The sequence below is a fragment of the Conger conger genome, chromosome 9 (assembly GCF_963514075.1).
Source record: "Conger conger chromosome 9, fConCon1.1, whole genome shotgun sequence".
Lineage (NCBI taxonomy): Eukaryota > Metazoa > Chordata > Actinopteri > Anguilliformes > Congridae > Conger > Conger conger.
Window position 1 is genome coordinate 45,926,583 of NC_083768.1, and position 17,535 is coordinate 45,944,117.

Sequence of the window (17,535 nt, forward strand, 5' to 3'; positions counted from 1 at the left end):
GAAGAAATCTCAATATACCCACTGTATAAGAACCACCATCACTGATTTTACGTGATTGGTGAGTAAATATTGGTTACAAAGTTACCTGACTGCACACTTCCCAGTCTCCTCTGTAGTGCCTCCAGCCTGGAGATGTAGTCGCTCAGAGCCCTGTCAGGATCGTAGTTCTGGAGGTGGGAGCAGGCTAGGCTACCCGTCTCTGTAGGAGCTGTGTGAAACCTACAAATGCAGAAATGAAGGAAAACCACAGTGAGTCGAGTGATTAACCAACTTTAAACGTGGAGCAAGCTGACGTTAAGGCTCTTGAGCCTGTGGGAGCTGGTGATGTTATGGTAGTTCATGTAATTCATAGTTAATATAATTGTTTTGAGGAGAAGCAATACTTTTACTCTGCGGCTGTCCTCAATAGACACACCAAGTTTCATCTTTATATCAATCCTTTTAGTATTTATTAACTTTTTTGTAAAAAAGGTTGAGGAATTAGCATGGTTAGCACCGTCAAGTAGGAAACCGGGGTGAAAGTGACTCATTGAAGTAACTCTCCATCACAAAGAGCCTGAACTGAAAAAGTGGTGGAAGAAAACATAATAAAACCAGGGGCTGCTTGGCCCCTAATACTCTCAAAGAATGCAATCACTATGGCGAATGGCCAACAGTCAGCTCTGTGCGTCTGGGCCTTTAGGGATTGAGCATGTGTTTAAACTACTCGTCTTGTGAGAGGCTGTGTGAGTGGGTGTTAAAGGTGTTAAATTTACTCATCCTGTGTGAGGCTGTGTTAAGACGCCCTGATCCCGTGTGAGTGGGTGTTAAAGGCGCTGTGCTGAGAGGACTTACCTGGCAGAGTCTCTGCCTGTGTGGCCCCGGCTAGAACCCCTGAGCTCTCCATACCCATCCACACTCCCTGGGTGCAGATACGGAGACTCTCTTCTTTCTTCAATGGCTGATAGTGATGGAGAAGAGCCCACAACCATGTCAGACAGAAACCATGTGAATTTGTATTATTTTTATCACGATTGCCATCATGCACATTGACTATAAGAAATACAGGTGACTTGGCAATTGTGACGAGACACCTTTACACCATTAGAGCCTAGTGCATGAACAACATGCCTGCCCAGTGAGAAACGCATTCCCATCCTCACCTGTTATCTGGACCTGGCCATTTCTGTGGACAGCTGAGGAGTTAGTGTGGGCCTCTGTGGTCTTATACCATCGTTTCACAAGGTACTTCATTCTGTGAAACAGCAGTCATCGTACACACATTACTATCCATACTAAGAACCGTGAAAAAAAAAAATAGGTGTCATACACATGTAAACATCTGTAATCTGGCACTGAGAAATGTAACTGCAAACAGCACACAAATGCATAGTTCTCTTAATGCCCTCAGACCATCTGCAACACAAATATCTCCACTGGCCTGTTGAATCTGATCAAAATTATATTCATTAGCAATATTGCAAAACATGTCCATCGTCTAATTTTGATAGTATTTTTTAGGAGAATTATGCTTATAACTTGTATTAATACACATCTGATTATCTCAATCTGTAACTCAGGCTCAAGAAGGTTCCACTGCACACAGCTCTCAATTTCCTACACCAGGGCCATTTTGTACGTAATGACATCTAAAATAAGTTTTTAGAATTTTTAATCTCAACTAGGAATAACAGAAGCAACACTGCAACTGTTTTAAAAAAATATTATGATTATAATGTCCACAGGATATCCACTATTTAATATTGTTCAAACAGGTTATTTGTGTAAGGCAATTTGGTGAAATTCTTGCGACTATGTCAGCACAATGAAATACTGGAATGAAGATGAATAGGATATCATATAACATATTTAATCATGACTGGCACATGAGTCTGGCTTTGCGAGTGTTGGTATCTGATTCCTGGCAGACTGGCTCAGTGTGTCTATTTACCTGGAGAGGGCAATGAAGACTCGCGCAACGGATCTGAAGCGTGTGAAACCTCTTGGTCTCTGATTGGCTGCGTGCAGGCTTTGGGAGGATCGGCCACCTATCCTGGCAATCAATGAAAGCGTCGCCACCTCACAGTCCTGGAAACTCCCCAGCAACAGCAGCAGGTACTTCTTCTGGTAAATAAGAGCCTTCCGGAAGCTCTCTGCCCGCAGGTATTTAACATAGATCCTCTGAAAGGGTGGAAATAGCAAGACAGCATCCATTTAGTGGTGCAAATCAATATTCAAGACATTCAAGAAATCAAACAATGAATCAGTTAAGAGACTAAATATTGTGGTATTATACTTTTACATTTAGTGACAGGATTTTTCTCATTTTATAAATATTCTTCAAACCAGTCCTAGAGATGTTCTTTATACAGTATGTATTTTCAAAAGTCGCTCTGAGATCTTTGGTGATAGTAGGAATAATAACAGCAATACATCTACAGAATTAAAAAACAGTTATTTCAAACTCTAATAGTAATTTGTAACATTATCAATGTCGACCAAGGTGCACTCAGGCGGGTTCAAACCAGATCTCTGCATTGTGACAATGCCTTTTGTAAAAAGCACAATACAAATAAAACTCAATTGAACCAAATTTAAAAATGAAGTATATGCTTAAGCAGTAAGAAAACAGGTTTTAACATTTGATCTCTCCAGACAGCAATACCTTTCACCCCAGTGATCTGGCTTTTTACTCACTTGAATTGGATTACTCATCACCTAGTCCGTACAAGCAAAAATGACCCCAAGGTCTTAGTGCGGAAAGACTGAGTGACTAACACTTCATCCATCCATCCATCCATCCACCCATCCATCCATCCATTAATCCATTAATCCATTAATCCATCCATCCATCCATCATCTTAACCTGGTTATCCTGAACAGGGTTGCAGGGGAGCTGGAGCCTATCCCAGCATGCATGGGGCGAAAGGCAGGAATACACCCTGGATAGGTTGCCAGTCCTAACCTAACCTGCATGTCTTTGGACTGTAGGAGGAAACCGGAGTACCTGGAGGAAACCCATGCAAACACTCCACACAGAGAGGCCCTGGCCGACCGGGATTCGAACCCAGGACCTCCTTGCTGTGAGGCGGCAGTGCTACCCACTGCACCATCCGTGCCGCCCTAAATAACACTCCATTTCATGAAAAATAAAAAAGAACTACCTTCAGTGCTGTGCTGTCCGCATCGTGGTCGGCAAACTCCCATAGGGAGTCGGCTCGGATCTTCCCCCTCAGCCTCGACACCTCGGCCTCGGCCTTCTGCAGACACTTCTCCAGCCTGGTCCTCTCCCTGCTCCAGCCCTCACGGGCAGACGTCAGCAGCAGCTCCACGCTGTCCTGCTGCTCACCTCCTCTGTGGCAGGACTGGCGAAGAACAGTCTGTTAAGCCATTGTCCGAATACGGGTACAGCCAGAACCTAATTCAGATTTAACTAGCACTCACTGTAGAAGTACTGTAGTGTCTGTATAAGAAAGATAAAAACCGAGGATATGAGTATGTTACAGAATGGTTGGCATTTATATAGCGCTTTTATCCAAAGCGCTGTACGATTGATGATTCTCATTCACCCATTCGGCCAGCTTGTCAGGAGCATTTAGGGGTTAGGTGTCTTGCTCAGGGAGCCAATGTCGCCCCCAGAAAGTCTCCGTACAGGGGCTGCAGTGTTGCACTCACATTGCCTTGTAATGTAACGCCTTGCACCAGGCCTCCTCCTGAGCGGTTGTGCCTCAGTTCTTTCTCCAGTTTGACCAGCGAGTTGCGGAGGTCGTTCTTCTCTTCCGTCAGACGGCTGACGAAGCCGGTGAGCTCGGCGTTCTGCCTCAGGAGTCTCTCCGTTAACGAGTTTGAGGAGCTGCTGGAGGGCAGGGCTGTGCTCTGCGACGCAAACACACAGCACAGTGATACAACTTCACTTAAATGTGGAATCAGTAAATGATTCATTTCCAGTATATCATATCCAATTCAAAGAGTAGGAGATAAATGATTCATTTCCAGTATATCATATCCAATTCAAGAGTAAGAGATAAATTATTAATTTCCAGTATATCATATCCAATTCAATTCAAAGTGCAAGAGAAGATTTGAAAAGAAAGGAGCAGATCCTGTCACCGTCAAGGTGAGAAGCTTCACGGTGGCAGAAGAACAGTGATTTGCTGGTGGGAAACAGTGCTTCAATAATAAATGTAAATGGAGACAATAAAAGATAGCCACTATCAGTATCTGACAGCTTCCTGCCATTACAGAGTACCTCTACAACAGTAAAAACATTACAAATCTCATGGAGGTAAATTATAACCCGAACCACCTCAATAACATTATATGAGACTCCTAACTCACAGGGGACTAGCCTGAAGTAAGAGACAGTGGAGCACACTGGGCTCAGAGAAACGCACTCTGTTTAATTTACAGGTGAGATCGACCTCAAAAAACACATTAACAATTAGCGAGGCAAAAGCTCACTACTGTAAGTGGTTTCCCAGCGTTGTTTGATGTGAGGTGCACTTACGTGCAGAGGAGGTAGCTGCAGTGATGATCCCTGCTGCAGAGGCAGTGATGGTCCCTGCTGCAGCTGTGATAGCAAACTCTGAACACTGTTCTGTAGCCATGTCAGACCCTCATAGTCCATCTCCTCACGGGACCCCCTGTAAACATACGTGGAGACATTAAAGGCCCGGACATATTTCTTGTGTTTTTTAGCTTCATATCCTGGAGCTTTCGGTTTATGTTCCCTACTGATTCAAGTAAAACAACTGCGATTTTGGTAGAAGTATGCATATTTTAGGGTCTAACTAAGTGTGTCATGTCCACAGGAGGTGGAGTGGGAGGGGGAATTGGACTCTGGGGCAGGGTTAGGAGGGAAAAAACCTACTCTTTGCAAACATTTTGTGGCCGTTTTAGATGCTAAAACCAGGAAGAGAACGCAGGTGGGCCTTTAAAAAGCTTAGTTTAACGGGTGCCAATTTATGACATATGATTGATGAATTGGTATATTGAAAATAATTAGCCACATAAAAATATACCTAACAGAAACCCTTGCATGAAAAAAAGCCTTTCACCATAAAGGAATAAATGTAAAGAATATAACATATGATAACATGGTAATAATATAACATGGTAGTGTATTTTAGCACTGCAAGCTGTTTTACACTGGTAAATATGTTATATTTTTCTTGAAATGCCCTCCCATGGCAGTGGACAGTGAAAGAATGAATCATATTGAAAACGTGTGGGTTTACCTTCCTGCGGTATCGCTCATCATGGTTTTTATCTTAGCAGCAATGTGCTGCAGCTGGTTGGTGATCCTGTCCGTGAGTTTAGGGTCCGTCACTTCATGTCGAGAGAAGGAGTCCACCTCTGATACCTTCTCTCCTAATACCCAGTCTCGTGTGCGACTGACTGGCTCGTCCTCCGTTTTCCACAGGCCCTGAGACTGCAGAACATAGAACATTTAATTCTAGCACACCGCTTCAGACAAGGCATCAAAATATGACAACTATTTCCATCGAAGACTTAATAGTGACCCATACTAGAAATGGCAAACTGCTGGAGAAGTATACTAAAATACTACGTGTGGTGCAGACCTTGGTCAATTTCAAAATACTTTTCCACGCTTTACTGAGCTTGTCAAATGCACCAGGCAACATCAATCGAGCGAAGAACAGTATTTGAACCCAAAAAGATTGGCAAATTTGCCCCAGGTCTGGTGTGATACGATGAAAAGGGGAAATACGACTCACTGTCTGTGTGCTGGGCTGCTGCATTTCAGCGAAGCCCTGAAGTTGTGACAATTGGTCCTGCAGTTGGTCTCTCTCCGCCCTCAGCTGAAGTGTCTCCTGGGTCTTCCTGTCCACCTTCTGCTGCGTCTCCTCCACACGGGCCTGCAGCTGCTGGTGCTGCTCCTGCAGCTTCCGCAAGGCCTCCTGGCTGTGCTGCGCTGCCTGACCCACCTCACTGCATTCCAGCTTGGCCTGTATCAACTCTAAATTCAGCCTTTCCACCTCTCCCACCAGTTCCACCACCTTTGCGTGCTTGTCGTCCAGCTGCGACTGCAGGGACTTCAGGACCTCTTCCTCAGGGCTGACGCCCACCTCCATCGGACTACCCTCGTCCGCGGCCTTCGTCTGGCCTGCGGCCTGCTGACCCCCCAGCTGCTGCTGTCTGAGCTCCCTCTCCCGCTCCAAAGCACTTCCCAGCTCCAGAGCCCGGGCCTGTGCAGAGGCCAGCTGGACCTGCAGTTCTGAAATGCGGCTCTGTTCACGGGACAGCAGGGACTGGTGCTGGGCCTGGCCTTGGCCCACTTGCTGCTCGAGCTGGGTGGAGGTCCTCCTCTCCTTCTCGACAGCCTCGCTCAGCTGGGCCACTTCCCTCTCCCGTTCTATCAACAACAGCCTCACATCCTGGAGACATTGAGATAATAGTCGACAACAGTCAACAATGATACTGACAGTCCATATATACCAATGCTATCGCACTATTAAACAGGCCGCAATAAAAATAGTGTGCCCAGTAAGATGGCTGCCCCTGCATTATCAATAATTTTTACATTGCCAGGGTTTACTGAAATATTCTACCACTGACAACACTTTGACAAACACTGCTAAGGAAACTAATCCATTCGTCTGCAATATCCACGACTGTTTGTCGCTCTTGATAAGACCGTCTTTCAAGTGATCGTAATGTAACATCTGTCAGGTATCCTTACCTCTAGCTCTTCTCTTTCTTTCTGGTCTTTTTTCTCCAATTTACATTTCTCTTTTTCAAATGCCCACTGAAGCTCTCTTGACTTCTTTTGTTCATCCATCAGCTTTTTATTTAGGACGTCCACTTCAGCTGCCTTCTCAGAAACCTCGGTCCTGTAAACCAGAAGGTGGGAAGTCATTATGAGTTCTTCATATACAGGGCGTGAATGAGAATGAAAGCGTTTTAGTACGAGCGAGTGTTGTTCTCTGTTCAGATCCAGAGTAAGAGCGTTGTTTCCAATGCTATTAGTGAATGTAAGAGTGTGAATGCTTACCTCAGAGTTTCCAGTGCTGTCAGGTGTTTGTGTTGAGCCTTCAGCGTCGTTTCCAGCTCCAGTTTGGTCTGGGCCAGCTCTGCCTTCAGCTCGTCCAGTAACATCCCCTCAGACTGCAAGGCATCGTGGTCCCACAACTCCCCGGCCCGTTCCTCCAAACCCGGCTGCTGCGTAGCCACACCTAATGAAGCTGCACAAAGCAAATAGTGTTCTTTAGGTTTTTATTTCAGTACTCCAGCTTTCGGTCTTTTAGGCAGATTAATGGATGAACAGGACAGTACCCGTGATCCCGGGGTCCTGCTGGAGGTGCTGGAGTTGGGCCTTGAGCTGACGGACTTCCATCAGCAGGCTGGTTCTGTCTGCACTGTGAAGGCCCCCCATAGCTTCCCTGTGCCGAGTCTCCTGTCAGTGTACAAAGACAGCACATCACACAGAGCCACTCCATCTTAAATGGTCATTACAACTGAATCATATTCATATTCATATTCACTCGTAGCCCAGTTAGTCTTTACTTGAACCCAACAGAGATGCGGGCCGTCACAGGAGAATACACATAGTTCTTAAAACCAAATCAGTGTAATTACAAAACAATATATCTTTGACTTCAATATTATCTGACATTGTGACAACCCTGTTCAGTTATATGGATGAGGGTACCTGTTCAGTGAGTTTATGTTCCAGCTGGTTGAGGCAGATGACAGAGTCACTGGTATCCAATTGCTCCAGGTGGGAGTATGTGGAGGTCTTCAACACACTACGCTCTGCTGCGAACACTTGCTGAACTGCCTTCAGCAGCTCTGCCCGCCAGTCTTCACCAGCCTCGACCAAGGGGCTGTGAGTCTGTTGACATTTACAAACGCATCAAAAATTCAACTGCAAATAGGGAGGAAAACTAACAGTTTATTCCAGACATGCCGACTGAAGCCTAGGCCATGGTATTCACAGACGTACATGGTTTAAATAAAGAAACATACTTCATACTTTAAAGAAACATTTTAATGACTTGGGTAAAACTTGGCAGTATACCTTACTCTTAGGAATACTGGTTTGAATTCATTGCATTGCATTACATACATTACATTACATGCATTACATTCAAAACATTGGTGCTAGCCTTCCAAGCAGTTAAGGGGTCTTCCCCAGCTTATCTACAAAAAATCATCAGACCCTACACCCCTGCCAGACCTCTTCGCTCAGCCTCCACAGGCCGCTTGGCACCTCCCCCTCTCCGAACCTCCACATCACGCTCACGACTACTGTCTGTTCTGGCTCCACGGTGGTGGAACTGAGGTCAGAACTGTAGAAACTCTCCCCACCTTCAAGCGCAAGCTGAAGACACACCTCTTCAAGCAGCACCTCTCCCCATCCCTCCCTACCTCCCTGTGAACCTTAATTGTTGTCTCTGTGACTTGCTTTGTGTATCGGAATTTTTAGTTGGCTAGGTAAGCAGTGTTTGGATAGTTAACTTTGGTCATTTTTGCTCTGTTTGTGTCTTTGTTCTCAAAAAAAAATTAAAAAAATAAAATAAAGGGCCCTCGTCCTTATCTTTGTTGTACAGGTAGCAGTTGAAATTGTACTTCCCTCTAGGGTCTTTCAGCGAACTTATCCCTGGTTCTGGGTATGCACTTTGTTGTACGTCGCTCTGGATAATGTAATTACATTATTGGCATTTGGCAGACGCTCTTATCCAGAGAGATGTACAGTTGATTAGACCAAGCAGGAGGCAATCCTCCCCTGGAGCAATGTAGGGTTAAGGGCCTTGCTCAAGGGCCCAAAGGCTGTGCGGATCCCCCAAGCTTGCCTTTCCCAGTCATTTAGCTTAACCACTACGCTACAGGCCGCCCTGAATTCAGATAAGGTATGCGGTTTTGCTATAGACTGGGGAAATAATGTTTTTTTTGAGACAATGGTGCAATACCTCTCTCTCTCGGTGGATCTGCATGGTGGATATGAGGACCTTCAGTTTTTCCACTGTGGTTAGCAAGGACTCCCTTTCCTTCAGCCAGCCTTGGCATTTCAGTGGGGTGCCAGCCTCTTCTTGCTCCCCCGCTCCTTCTCCCATTGGCAGCTCAGAGAGGGACAGAACCTCCATGCCCTCCTGGTGCACCTCCCTCAGCAAACTCTACACATACACACATACAAACAACGGCATTTTCTATGGCCTAACACCGCCCTCTGAGACTGTTTAGATTGAACTTATGGAAATGTTAATTTACAGCCAGTTTGAGTTCAATAAGGCAATTCCACTGTAACCAACATTACAGGATATTTGAGTTGTAAAGTCCTATACAGCTACATGAGAAGATTTATATGAAGCGCTGTGAGATCCATGTTATAGTGCAATAATATATATTAGGCACACCTTAATTCTGTCAGGAAGTAGGTCTGTCTCATGGTCCCTTCTGGCTCCCTCTGGCGTGGTTCTGAACTCCTGAGGCAGAACGGGGGGGATGTAGCCAGTGCGCTGACTCCAGTCCGAGCCACTATCTGTGAGGGCCGGGGGAGAGGGAGGGGGCAGAGATCGTGAGTGTGGCACTACGGCAGCGAGCCACGTTAGAGTAATCACAACTCACCTATGCACTGAAGGGCTTATACTGCCTTACAGAAATCAATAAATAATATAGCTTACCACTCATAGATCCATCCCTGGACTGTGAGGGTGGAAGGTGCTCTGGTTGAGGGGATGCAGACTGTAGAGGTAGAAAAAGCTCAATTAAATTTGACTGTGCGTAATAAAAATAAAAATAAAAATAAATTAATAATAATAATAATAATATTAATAATAATAATAATAATAATAATTGGAGCACCACAACTGAACATTGCACACTTGAACTCAATTAATTTTTCTTATTTGTACAGCACTTTTTACAGAGCTGCCAACACAAAGATGCCCTTACCAATGAGTCAATATTTTCGGCACTTTGTTTCAGTTTTTTCCCATTTTTCTCCCAATTTGGTTGCCAATTGTACCCTATTTATTATCAGTTCCCATGTACAGCTGAGGAAACGCCGTCGCAACCCTGCCCCCCAGTGGCTGGAATGAGAACAACACGCCTTCAAGCCGTACCGTCTGGAGCCCCAGACCTTACTTCCAAGACACGTGCATGTGGCGAACCTCCCCGCCAAGTCCCTCCCCCCACCCTCTGATTGGCTGCCGCACTCCCTCACGCGCTGACTATACTTGGATCTGGGTGCCAAAGGTTTTGAAATAAATAAATAAAAGAAGACGACTGCTGTCCGTCTCACCTCCGAATCCCAGAGATCCTTGACGACGGCCTTGAGGGCCCGGCACTCCTCCTGCAAGGCCTGCTTCTCCCTCTTGAGACTCTCGCTCTCGGAGATGTGCCTGGCCTCCATATCCATGATCTCGGCTGCGTGTAGGTCTTGCATCTGCTCGATCCTCTCTGTGTATTCGCCGATCACCTCCGCTATTTCTTCCGAGTCCACCTGGGGGCCGTGTGGGACGGGACTCGTCTGCACTTGCGCATCAGCGCAGGCAGCCCGGGGGGTCTGGGAGGTCTGGTGGGTCCGCTTGGTACCAGGAGCCTGGTCCATCTGAGAAGAACTTCTCTCTTTGGTGGACGTCTCTCTCATCTTCTCCGAATGCTCCTCTTCCGATTTCGCGAAAGCCTCCTTTATCTGCTTAAGCTCCTCTTGCAGCTGGGCGATGGATATGTCTCTGACCTGTAGCTCTTCCTGTAGCTTGTCATTTCGCTCCCTGTAGCTGTTGAGCTCCTCTTTAGTGGCAGCAGCTTCCTGTCTGACCTCCTCTAGCAGTTTAGATACAACAGCAGAATCTTCTTCAGTAACACAGGGTCCTCTCTCCGTCGCCTGAACAGATTGTCAAGAAAGGATGCCCGCTTTATAATACCAGACATACAATGCTTGAGAGTGAAACTAACAACAGTTTAAATTATTCACAACATTTTCGAATACTGTTTCTTAGTAGGTATGCGTGTTCTAAGCAGGGACCAAAGAGCCACTTATAATCAGATTTTGATTGCACGATTTTATGTGATCATATTCACAATCTTCCTTGTGCATTTGCAAAGGCTATGAGAACAGACACTTAATGGAAAAACACTTTAATATGGAAACATCAGATATACAAGTGTCAAACACAATATTTTACCCCCTAATATCACATTTCCTGATGTACATCTGAAATGATTTGCATGAAATACCACTGAAGTGTTTGATATAATCCCACTACAAACCTTCTATGGAAGGCAATAGAGCAATATACAGTGTAGGCTTGATGACAGATATTCAGATATCCACATCTCACTGACCAGGATAGCAACCAGATAATAAATGTTAGGCACCATTCTGACCTGCCCAACTTCAGATTCTACTCCAGAGGCAGCAGCATCAAAGTGATTGCAACTGATGAGTATTGGTTTATATACACAGTGCAGTCTGTAAGTATTTGTTGTTTTTTCGCTCTGTACTACACTTGGGTCCAATTAGTTTTAGGCCCTAAAATATGGGGGACTATTTATAAAAAGGCCTTTAATTCCTACATGGTCCACCAAATACGAATGTAAAAAAAACCTTAAATTAAAACTGAAAGTCTGTTTTATTTCAACTGTTTGTTTGCTGAAGTACAGAGCGAAAACAACAGAGGATGTGTCACTGTCCAAATACTTACAGACCGCACTGTACATGGCTGAACCACCCTGCTGCTGATTCAGTTGGTTTTCCTGTCATAAATATCAGTGTGGGTGTCATGTTCCATAACAGCCATAACAGTTCTCAGTGTTCTGCTAGTATGAGTTCGTTTAGTGGGCTGCGTACCACAAGTGGATTTCAAAAACTGGGAATTTCCATTTGGGGAAAAAAAAAAAAAAAAAAAAAAAAAATTCTCACGGCTTAGTCATTACTAGAGTCTTTAAATATCTAGCATTGGTTCTGAAAAATATGAGATGCAAATCAGATTGTCAGCTCTCACTTTTCAATCTCTGCAGCACTTACCATATGGAGCTCTTCTTTCAGCTGTGCTATTGTCATTTCTCTCTCCTAGAAAGGGAATCAGTGAGATGTCAAACTAGAGTTTCAAATGTATATTTGGTCAGTGTTTACAGTAATCTGATGGTTCATTTCATTAAAATCTTTGCAGGTATGTAACTTGCAACTGGCTTTCCATAAATCGAATTGAATGAAGATGATATGATAATCTCATCAGCAAAGAGCAGCACTTTGCAGTTATGGTTGCTATGTGTGTGAAATATTGCTCTGTGCATTGTATGCGTTTTTATGTTGCGTGGAATGGACTACTTTCACCATCTATAAATCTTGGATGGGTTTCTTAGAGGTACCTGTAGCTCCTCCTGTAGCTTGTCACTTCTTTCCCTGCAGCTGTTGAGCTCCTCTTTAGTGGCAGCAGCTTCCTGTCTGACCTCCTCTAGCAGTTTAGATACAACAGCAGAATCTTCTTCAGTAACACAGGGTCCTCTCTCCGTCGCCTGAACAGATTGTCAAGAAAGGATGCCCGCTTTATAATACCAGACATACAACGGTTGAGTGAAACTAACAACAATTAAAATTCTTTTTTTGCATTTTCAATGCGGTTTCTTGGTTGGTATGCATATTCGAAGCAGGGACCAAAGAGCCACTTGAAATCCAGTGACCTTATGCAATCAAAATCTGATTATATGTAATCTTATTCACAACCTTCCCTGCACATTTGCAAAGGCTATGAGAACAGACAATAAAAGAAAAATGGAACAATGCCGGAATGCGATTATTTTTTTAAAACCTACGTTTACTCGATGCATTTTCAACACTTTAATATGGAAACATCAGATATCCAAGTGTCACACGCAATCTTTTCTTCGCAAATATAACATTTTCTGAAAATCTTGTCACTTGTGTATGTGACACCAGCTACTGATGTACATCTGAAATAACTCGCATGAAATATATCACTGCAGTGTTTGATATAAGCCCACCACAAACCTTCTATGGAAGGCAATAGAGTAATATACAGTGTAGGCCAATTGAAAAAGGAAATCGCCAAAAATGGCGAAACTCAAGAAAATGCCAATTTATGGAAACCGTGACACCTGTAACTCCCATGAAAAACAGCATGCCTCATAATCCACCAAAAAAAAGAAATGTTATGGTAGGAGTCTTGATGAAAAACTTAGTTTTCAAGTTTCGAATTGACGAGTATTGGCTTATATACACAGTGCAGTCTAAGTATTTGTTGTTTTTAAGCTCTGTAACTAGACTTGTGGTAATTTGTCCAATTACTTTTGGTCCCCTAAAATTTGGGGGACTATCCATAAAAAGGGCTTCAATTCCTACATAGTTCACCCAATACGGATGTAAAAACCCTCAAATTAAAACAAAAAATCTTGTTTTATTTCAACTGTTTGTTTGCTGAAGTACAGAGCAAAAATAACAGAGGATGAGTCACTGTCCAAATACTTACGGACTGCATTGTATATGGCTGAATCACCCTGCTGCTGATTCAGTTGGTTTTGCTGTCATAAATATCAGTGTGGGTGTCATGTTCCATAACAGCCATAACAGTTCTCAGTGTTCTGCTAGTATGAGTTCATTTAGTGGGCTGCGTACCACAAGTGGATTTCAAAAACTGGGAATTTCCATTTGGAAAAAAAAAAAGATAATAATCATTACTAGAGTCTTTAAATATCTAGCATTGGTTCTGAAAAATATGAGATTGTCAGCTCTCACTTTTCAATCTCTGCAGCACTTACCATATGGAGCTCTTCTTTCAGCTGTGCTATTGTCATTTCTCTCTCCTAGAAAGGGAATCAGTGAGATGTCAAACTAGAGTTTCAAATGTATATTTGGTCAGTGTTTACAGTAATCCGATGGTTCATTTAATTAAAATCTTTGTAGGTATGTAATTCGCAACTGGCTTTCCATAAATCATTTAATGAAGATGTGACCTATGATAATCTCATCAGCAAAGAGCAGCACTTTGCAGTTATGGTTGCTATGTGTGTGAAATATTGCTCTGTGCATTGTATGCATTTTTATGTTGTGAGGAATGGACTACTTTCACCGTCTATAAATCTTGGATGTGTTTCTTAGAGGTACCTGTAGCTCCTCCTGTAGATTGTCACTTCTTTCCCTGCAGCTGTTGAGCTCCTCTTTAGTGGCAGCAGCTTCCTGTCTGACCTCCTGCAGCAGGTTTGAGGAAGCAACAGCTTCCTCTTCAACAGCTGCCACAGATGCCTGGGAAAGAGAAGGAAAAACATTTACTCAAGAATAATATGCTACTCGATGGCTCAGTATATAACCTTCGTGGTTTAATACAAAAAAGCTCCATTGTGGCACATGCACATCCGACAAGAAAGAAATCTGACCATGGCAGACACACAATCGGGCATACTGCCCTTCAGCAGAAAAAAACCCTTCTTCCCTGCCTCACACCTGTGGTAGCTTTGTAAACAGTAAAGCCTTTCAGTGCAATGACTCAGCAGCCCAGTTGAAGGACTGTAAAAATAAATTTTCTTTGACGCATATTAATGCAATCATATTAGAGTGACGACTGAGTAGCATTTTAGTTTATGAAATTATCATCTAAATCTAAATCTAAATTAGCATCTAAATACATACTCAAAATGTTCTATTATTATTATCTAAGCTTATGAATAAGGAGCAGGCTTGCTTTTGAATAATAAGTGGAATGTGAAATTATGGGTTAGTGTTTGACTTGATGTTGGGGGTTGGGTATTTGACCAAAATTTAATCAACGGACCTCAATCAAAATATTAGCATACAACATCTTATTATTGCAATCATTGTACTTATTTTTTTACAATCGTCTGGACCTGCTGCTGCCAGATGGGGAGAGGTTTGGGAAAGGGTGACAGGCAAGGGGGAAGTGAGAACACATTTCTCTGAATAGGTTTTATCATTTAGTATGCAATATATAGTACATGACCCATAATATAATTTAGTTTACATAAGTCATTCTGGAGTCTCCAAATGTCAGCATAGACATAGCTTAGAAAAAGCAATGCAGAATTCTAATTTTGGTGATATTGTCATCAAGTTAGAAAGGGAATTGTCCACCATTTAGCGGTGGTTCCATTGTGTTTCTAAACCCACCAGACACAGCCCTGAGCATCTGTATCTACTCAAATACAATACATCTTTTCAGTGAGAAGCTTCCACTTCCACTGTGTTTGAGCTTCTGTAACTTTGTTAACTTAACAAAGAATTTGAGTAATTTAGAGTCATTCTCACTCTTGGAGAACAAAGCCCCAGGGGTTGCATTTTAGAAGAGACCAGAATTGTGCCTGCAGTCAAAGGTTCAAGAGTAGTAGTTTGGGTATGTAATTTTCAAGCATGTGTTAAGAAAATGGATGATACTTAAGGGGTTAAACAAAATCTAAATGTTCAAAATCAATTCAACAGATTAATTTTGCCATTACACGTGCAGACATTAGAGAAGCCACTCCTTATGGACTACGATTGACATACTTTAATTGGCTGCGGTGATCTCTGGCTCCCTGGTTTTGTTGTCATCTGGTTGAGGAGATTCAGCAACACAGCCAGTCTCTTCTCATACTCCACTACCTCCTCCTCTGAGCTGGACAGCAGATGCTTCTGTAGCTCCTGGTCCTTCTGCATGTTGTTCAAACCTTCCTCGAGCTCTCTCAGCTTCTCTGTTAAAAGTACCACCTTTGTGGTGGACACCTTTTCATGGACCTTGACCTCTGGTTGAGTGCCTGGAGGAGAAACTATACCTCCATCCCCCTGTTGGACGCTTGGTGTGCGCTGTTCCTTTTGCTCTGATACCTGAATCTGGGCCCTTTTGGCTTGTACCTTTGACTGCTCTTGTACGGCACCCAGTTCGGCGTGGCTAACCAGCACAGCGGCCACCTTCTCTCGGAATTTATCCTCCAATTCGGAGATTTTGTGATTTAGGACATCGGCCTCTTCCTGTGTCTGTTTTACTTGCAGTCTACATAGCCTCAGCTCTGAGTCCTTCTCGTCCACACAAGCCTCCAGCTCCTCAATCTGTGTGCTCAGACTGGCCATTCTATAGCCAGCACTTTGTTCCAAGGCTTGTACCTGAGCCTGCATGACCACACAGGTAGCGGTTTTCTCCTGCAAGGCTTCTTCCAGCTCTAGCAGCCTGTTGTTTTGCCCTTCAGCCAACATATTGGACGACTCTTCCCGTAAGCACTTGTATTTCTCCAATAAGGAACTGTGACTGGCCTGTAAGGTTTCCAATTCCTGAGTCCCCTGCTTCATTTTATAGTTCAGCTCATCAAAGTCATCCCTGCTGAGGTGAACTTCCTCACTTTTCTCAGTGCTTGAGCTCTCTGCGTCGTGTAGGAATCCATCGGATGGTTTGTGTTCAATCACCGACAGCTCCTGTTGCAGCTTTTCAATGACATCATTAAGCTGATCGATTTCCTCTTCAAAGTTCTTCTTCAAGCGCTCCTGTTCACCCTTCATGCACTCAACCTGGGATTCCAGCTCTCTCAGTAACTCGTTCTTATCCTCTAGTACCTGAAATACACACCAAGAGGAATGTAATTACTGTACAATTAGTGGTGGAGCCAGAAGGGTGGCCGAGGGGGCATTGGCTACCCCTGAAATCGGATTGGCCACCCCGGGTGTTGGATAATTCTAGAATTACCAAGTGTCAAGAAAATAGCTACATTACATGACATTACAAGGCATTTTGTAACATACCTTATGGTTTCAGTACCTTTCTAAGTAGGCTATTACTCTTATTTTTAATATAGGCCTAAGTTTCAAGAACAGTCCATTAACTACAGTAAACTAGAAATATTAATAATTTTGTTCTGAATGAATGAACTTTGTAATTTCACAAATAATGACAGTTGCTTACAAAGTTGTCCCCTGGCGACTGATTCAGGATCAGTTTCATTTTATTGTACAAATACCTCTATATCCTTACACAGGGCACCACTTATGGAGGGAATATACCCTAAATTTTGGTGCCCCGTGAGAGGATTACCGAGACGGATACTTTTCAATTATCCATCCTCACAATTCCATACGTCATGGTATATGCCCTGCATCTGTTTGTGCTGCTAGGTGTAGAATGTATATGCTGTCAAAACATTATAAGATTATTGCTAAAGATGACAAACTGTCTCTTCCTTTGACTATGTACTATATACACTTTATTTTGTTGCAAAGAATAAAGAATAATTTTTAGAGCCATAATAGCTTAATATTTCCCGGCATTGCTGATTAGGTCTCTCTCCCTCAAAAGGAACTGCATCTGGCTGTCGCAGGTTATCATCTGGTTGAGACATTAACAATTATCCACTGAGACAAGAAATGCTGTTTCTGTATTTCACAAACATTATGCAAAATTCAATTAGCAGCAACTAGATCAGGAATTAGCTTCAGGTCAATGGCATTCCTCTTGAGTAAACAACACCGAGGACAACCGAAAGACTGTTCTCTGTCAGCCAAGAATTCCATACTTCTCAATTGCAAAGATGCTTGTAAACTGTAATTATTTGCATTAAGCTTACTACTGTATACATAAGGCAACTAAATAAAGGAAA

At 43.4% G+C, this 17,535-nt stretch overlaps 1 protein-coding gene across 5 annotated transcripts in view; it reads right to left on the minus strand.

Annotated features, from left to right (window-relative positions):
• The window catches only part of akap9 (A kinase (PRKA) anchor protein 9), a 64,804-nt gene that overhangs the window by 751 nt on the left and 46,518 nt on the right, over positions 1-17,535 (minus strand). For all 5 annotated transcript variants that reach the window (XM_061254091.1, XM_061254089.1, XM_061254092.1 and 2 more), the window contains 22 exons: positions 15,461-16,498; positions 14,069-14,206; positions 13,723-13,767; positions 12,316-12,462; positions 11,972-12,016; positions 10,244-10,828; positions 9,624-9,684; positions 9,357-9,481; positions 8,913-9,116; positions 7,652-7,834; positions 7,276-7,396; positions 6,995-7,184; positions 6,683-6,833; positions 5,718-6,377; positions 5,217-5,410; positions 4,487-4,622; positions 3,655-3,855; positions 3,144-3,344; positions 1,931-2,160; positions 1,143-1,234; positions 835-940; positions 86-219 (listed from right to left, as the gene is read on the minus strand). In XM_061254091.1, coding sequence (XP_061110075.1) covers positions 86-219; positions 835-940; positions 1,143-1,234; positions 1,931-2,160; positions 3,144-3,344; positions 3,655-3,855; positions 4,487-4,622; positions 5,217-5,410; positions 5,718-6,377; positions 6,683-6,833; positions 6,995-7,184; positions 7,276-7,396; positions 7,652-7,834; positions 8,913-9,116; positions 9,357-9,481; positions 9,624-9,684; positions 10,244-10,828; positions 11,972-12,016; positions 12,316-12,462; positions 13,723-13,767; positions 14,069-14,206; positions 15,461-16,498 — 4,987 coding nt within the window. The remainder of the gene's footprint in view (positions 1-85; positions 220-834; positions 941-1,142; positions 1,235-1,930; positions 2,161-3,143; positions 3,345-3,654; positions 3,856-4,486; positions 4,623-5,216; positions 5,411-5,717; positions 6,378-6,682; positions 6,834-6,994; positions 7,185-7,275; positions 7,397-7,651; positions 7,835-8,912; positions 9,117-9,356; positions 9,482-9,623; positions 9,685-10,243; positions 10,829-11,971; positions 12,017-12,315; positions 12,463-13,722; positions 13,768-14,068; positions 14,207-15,460; positions 16,499-17,535) is intronic.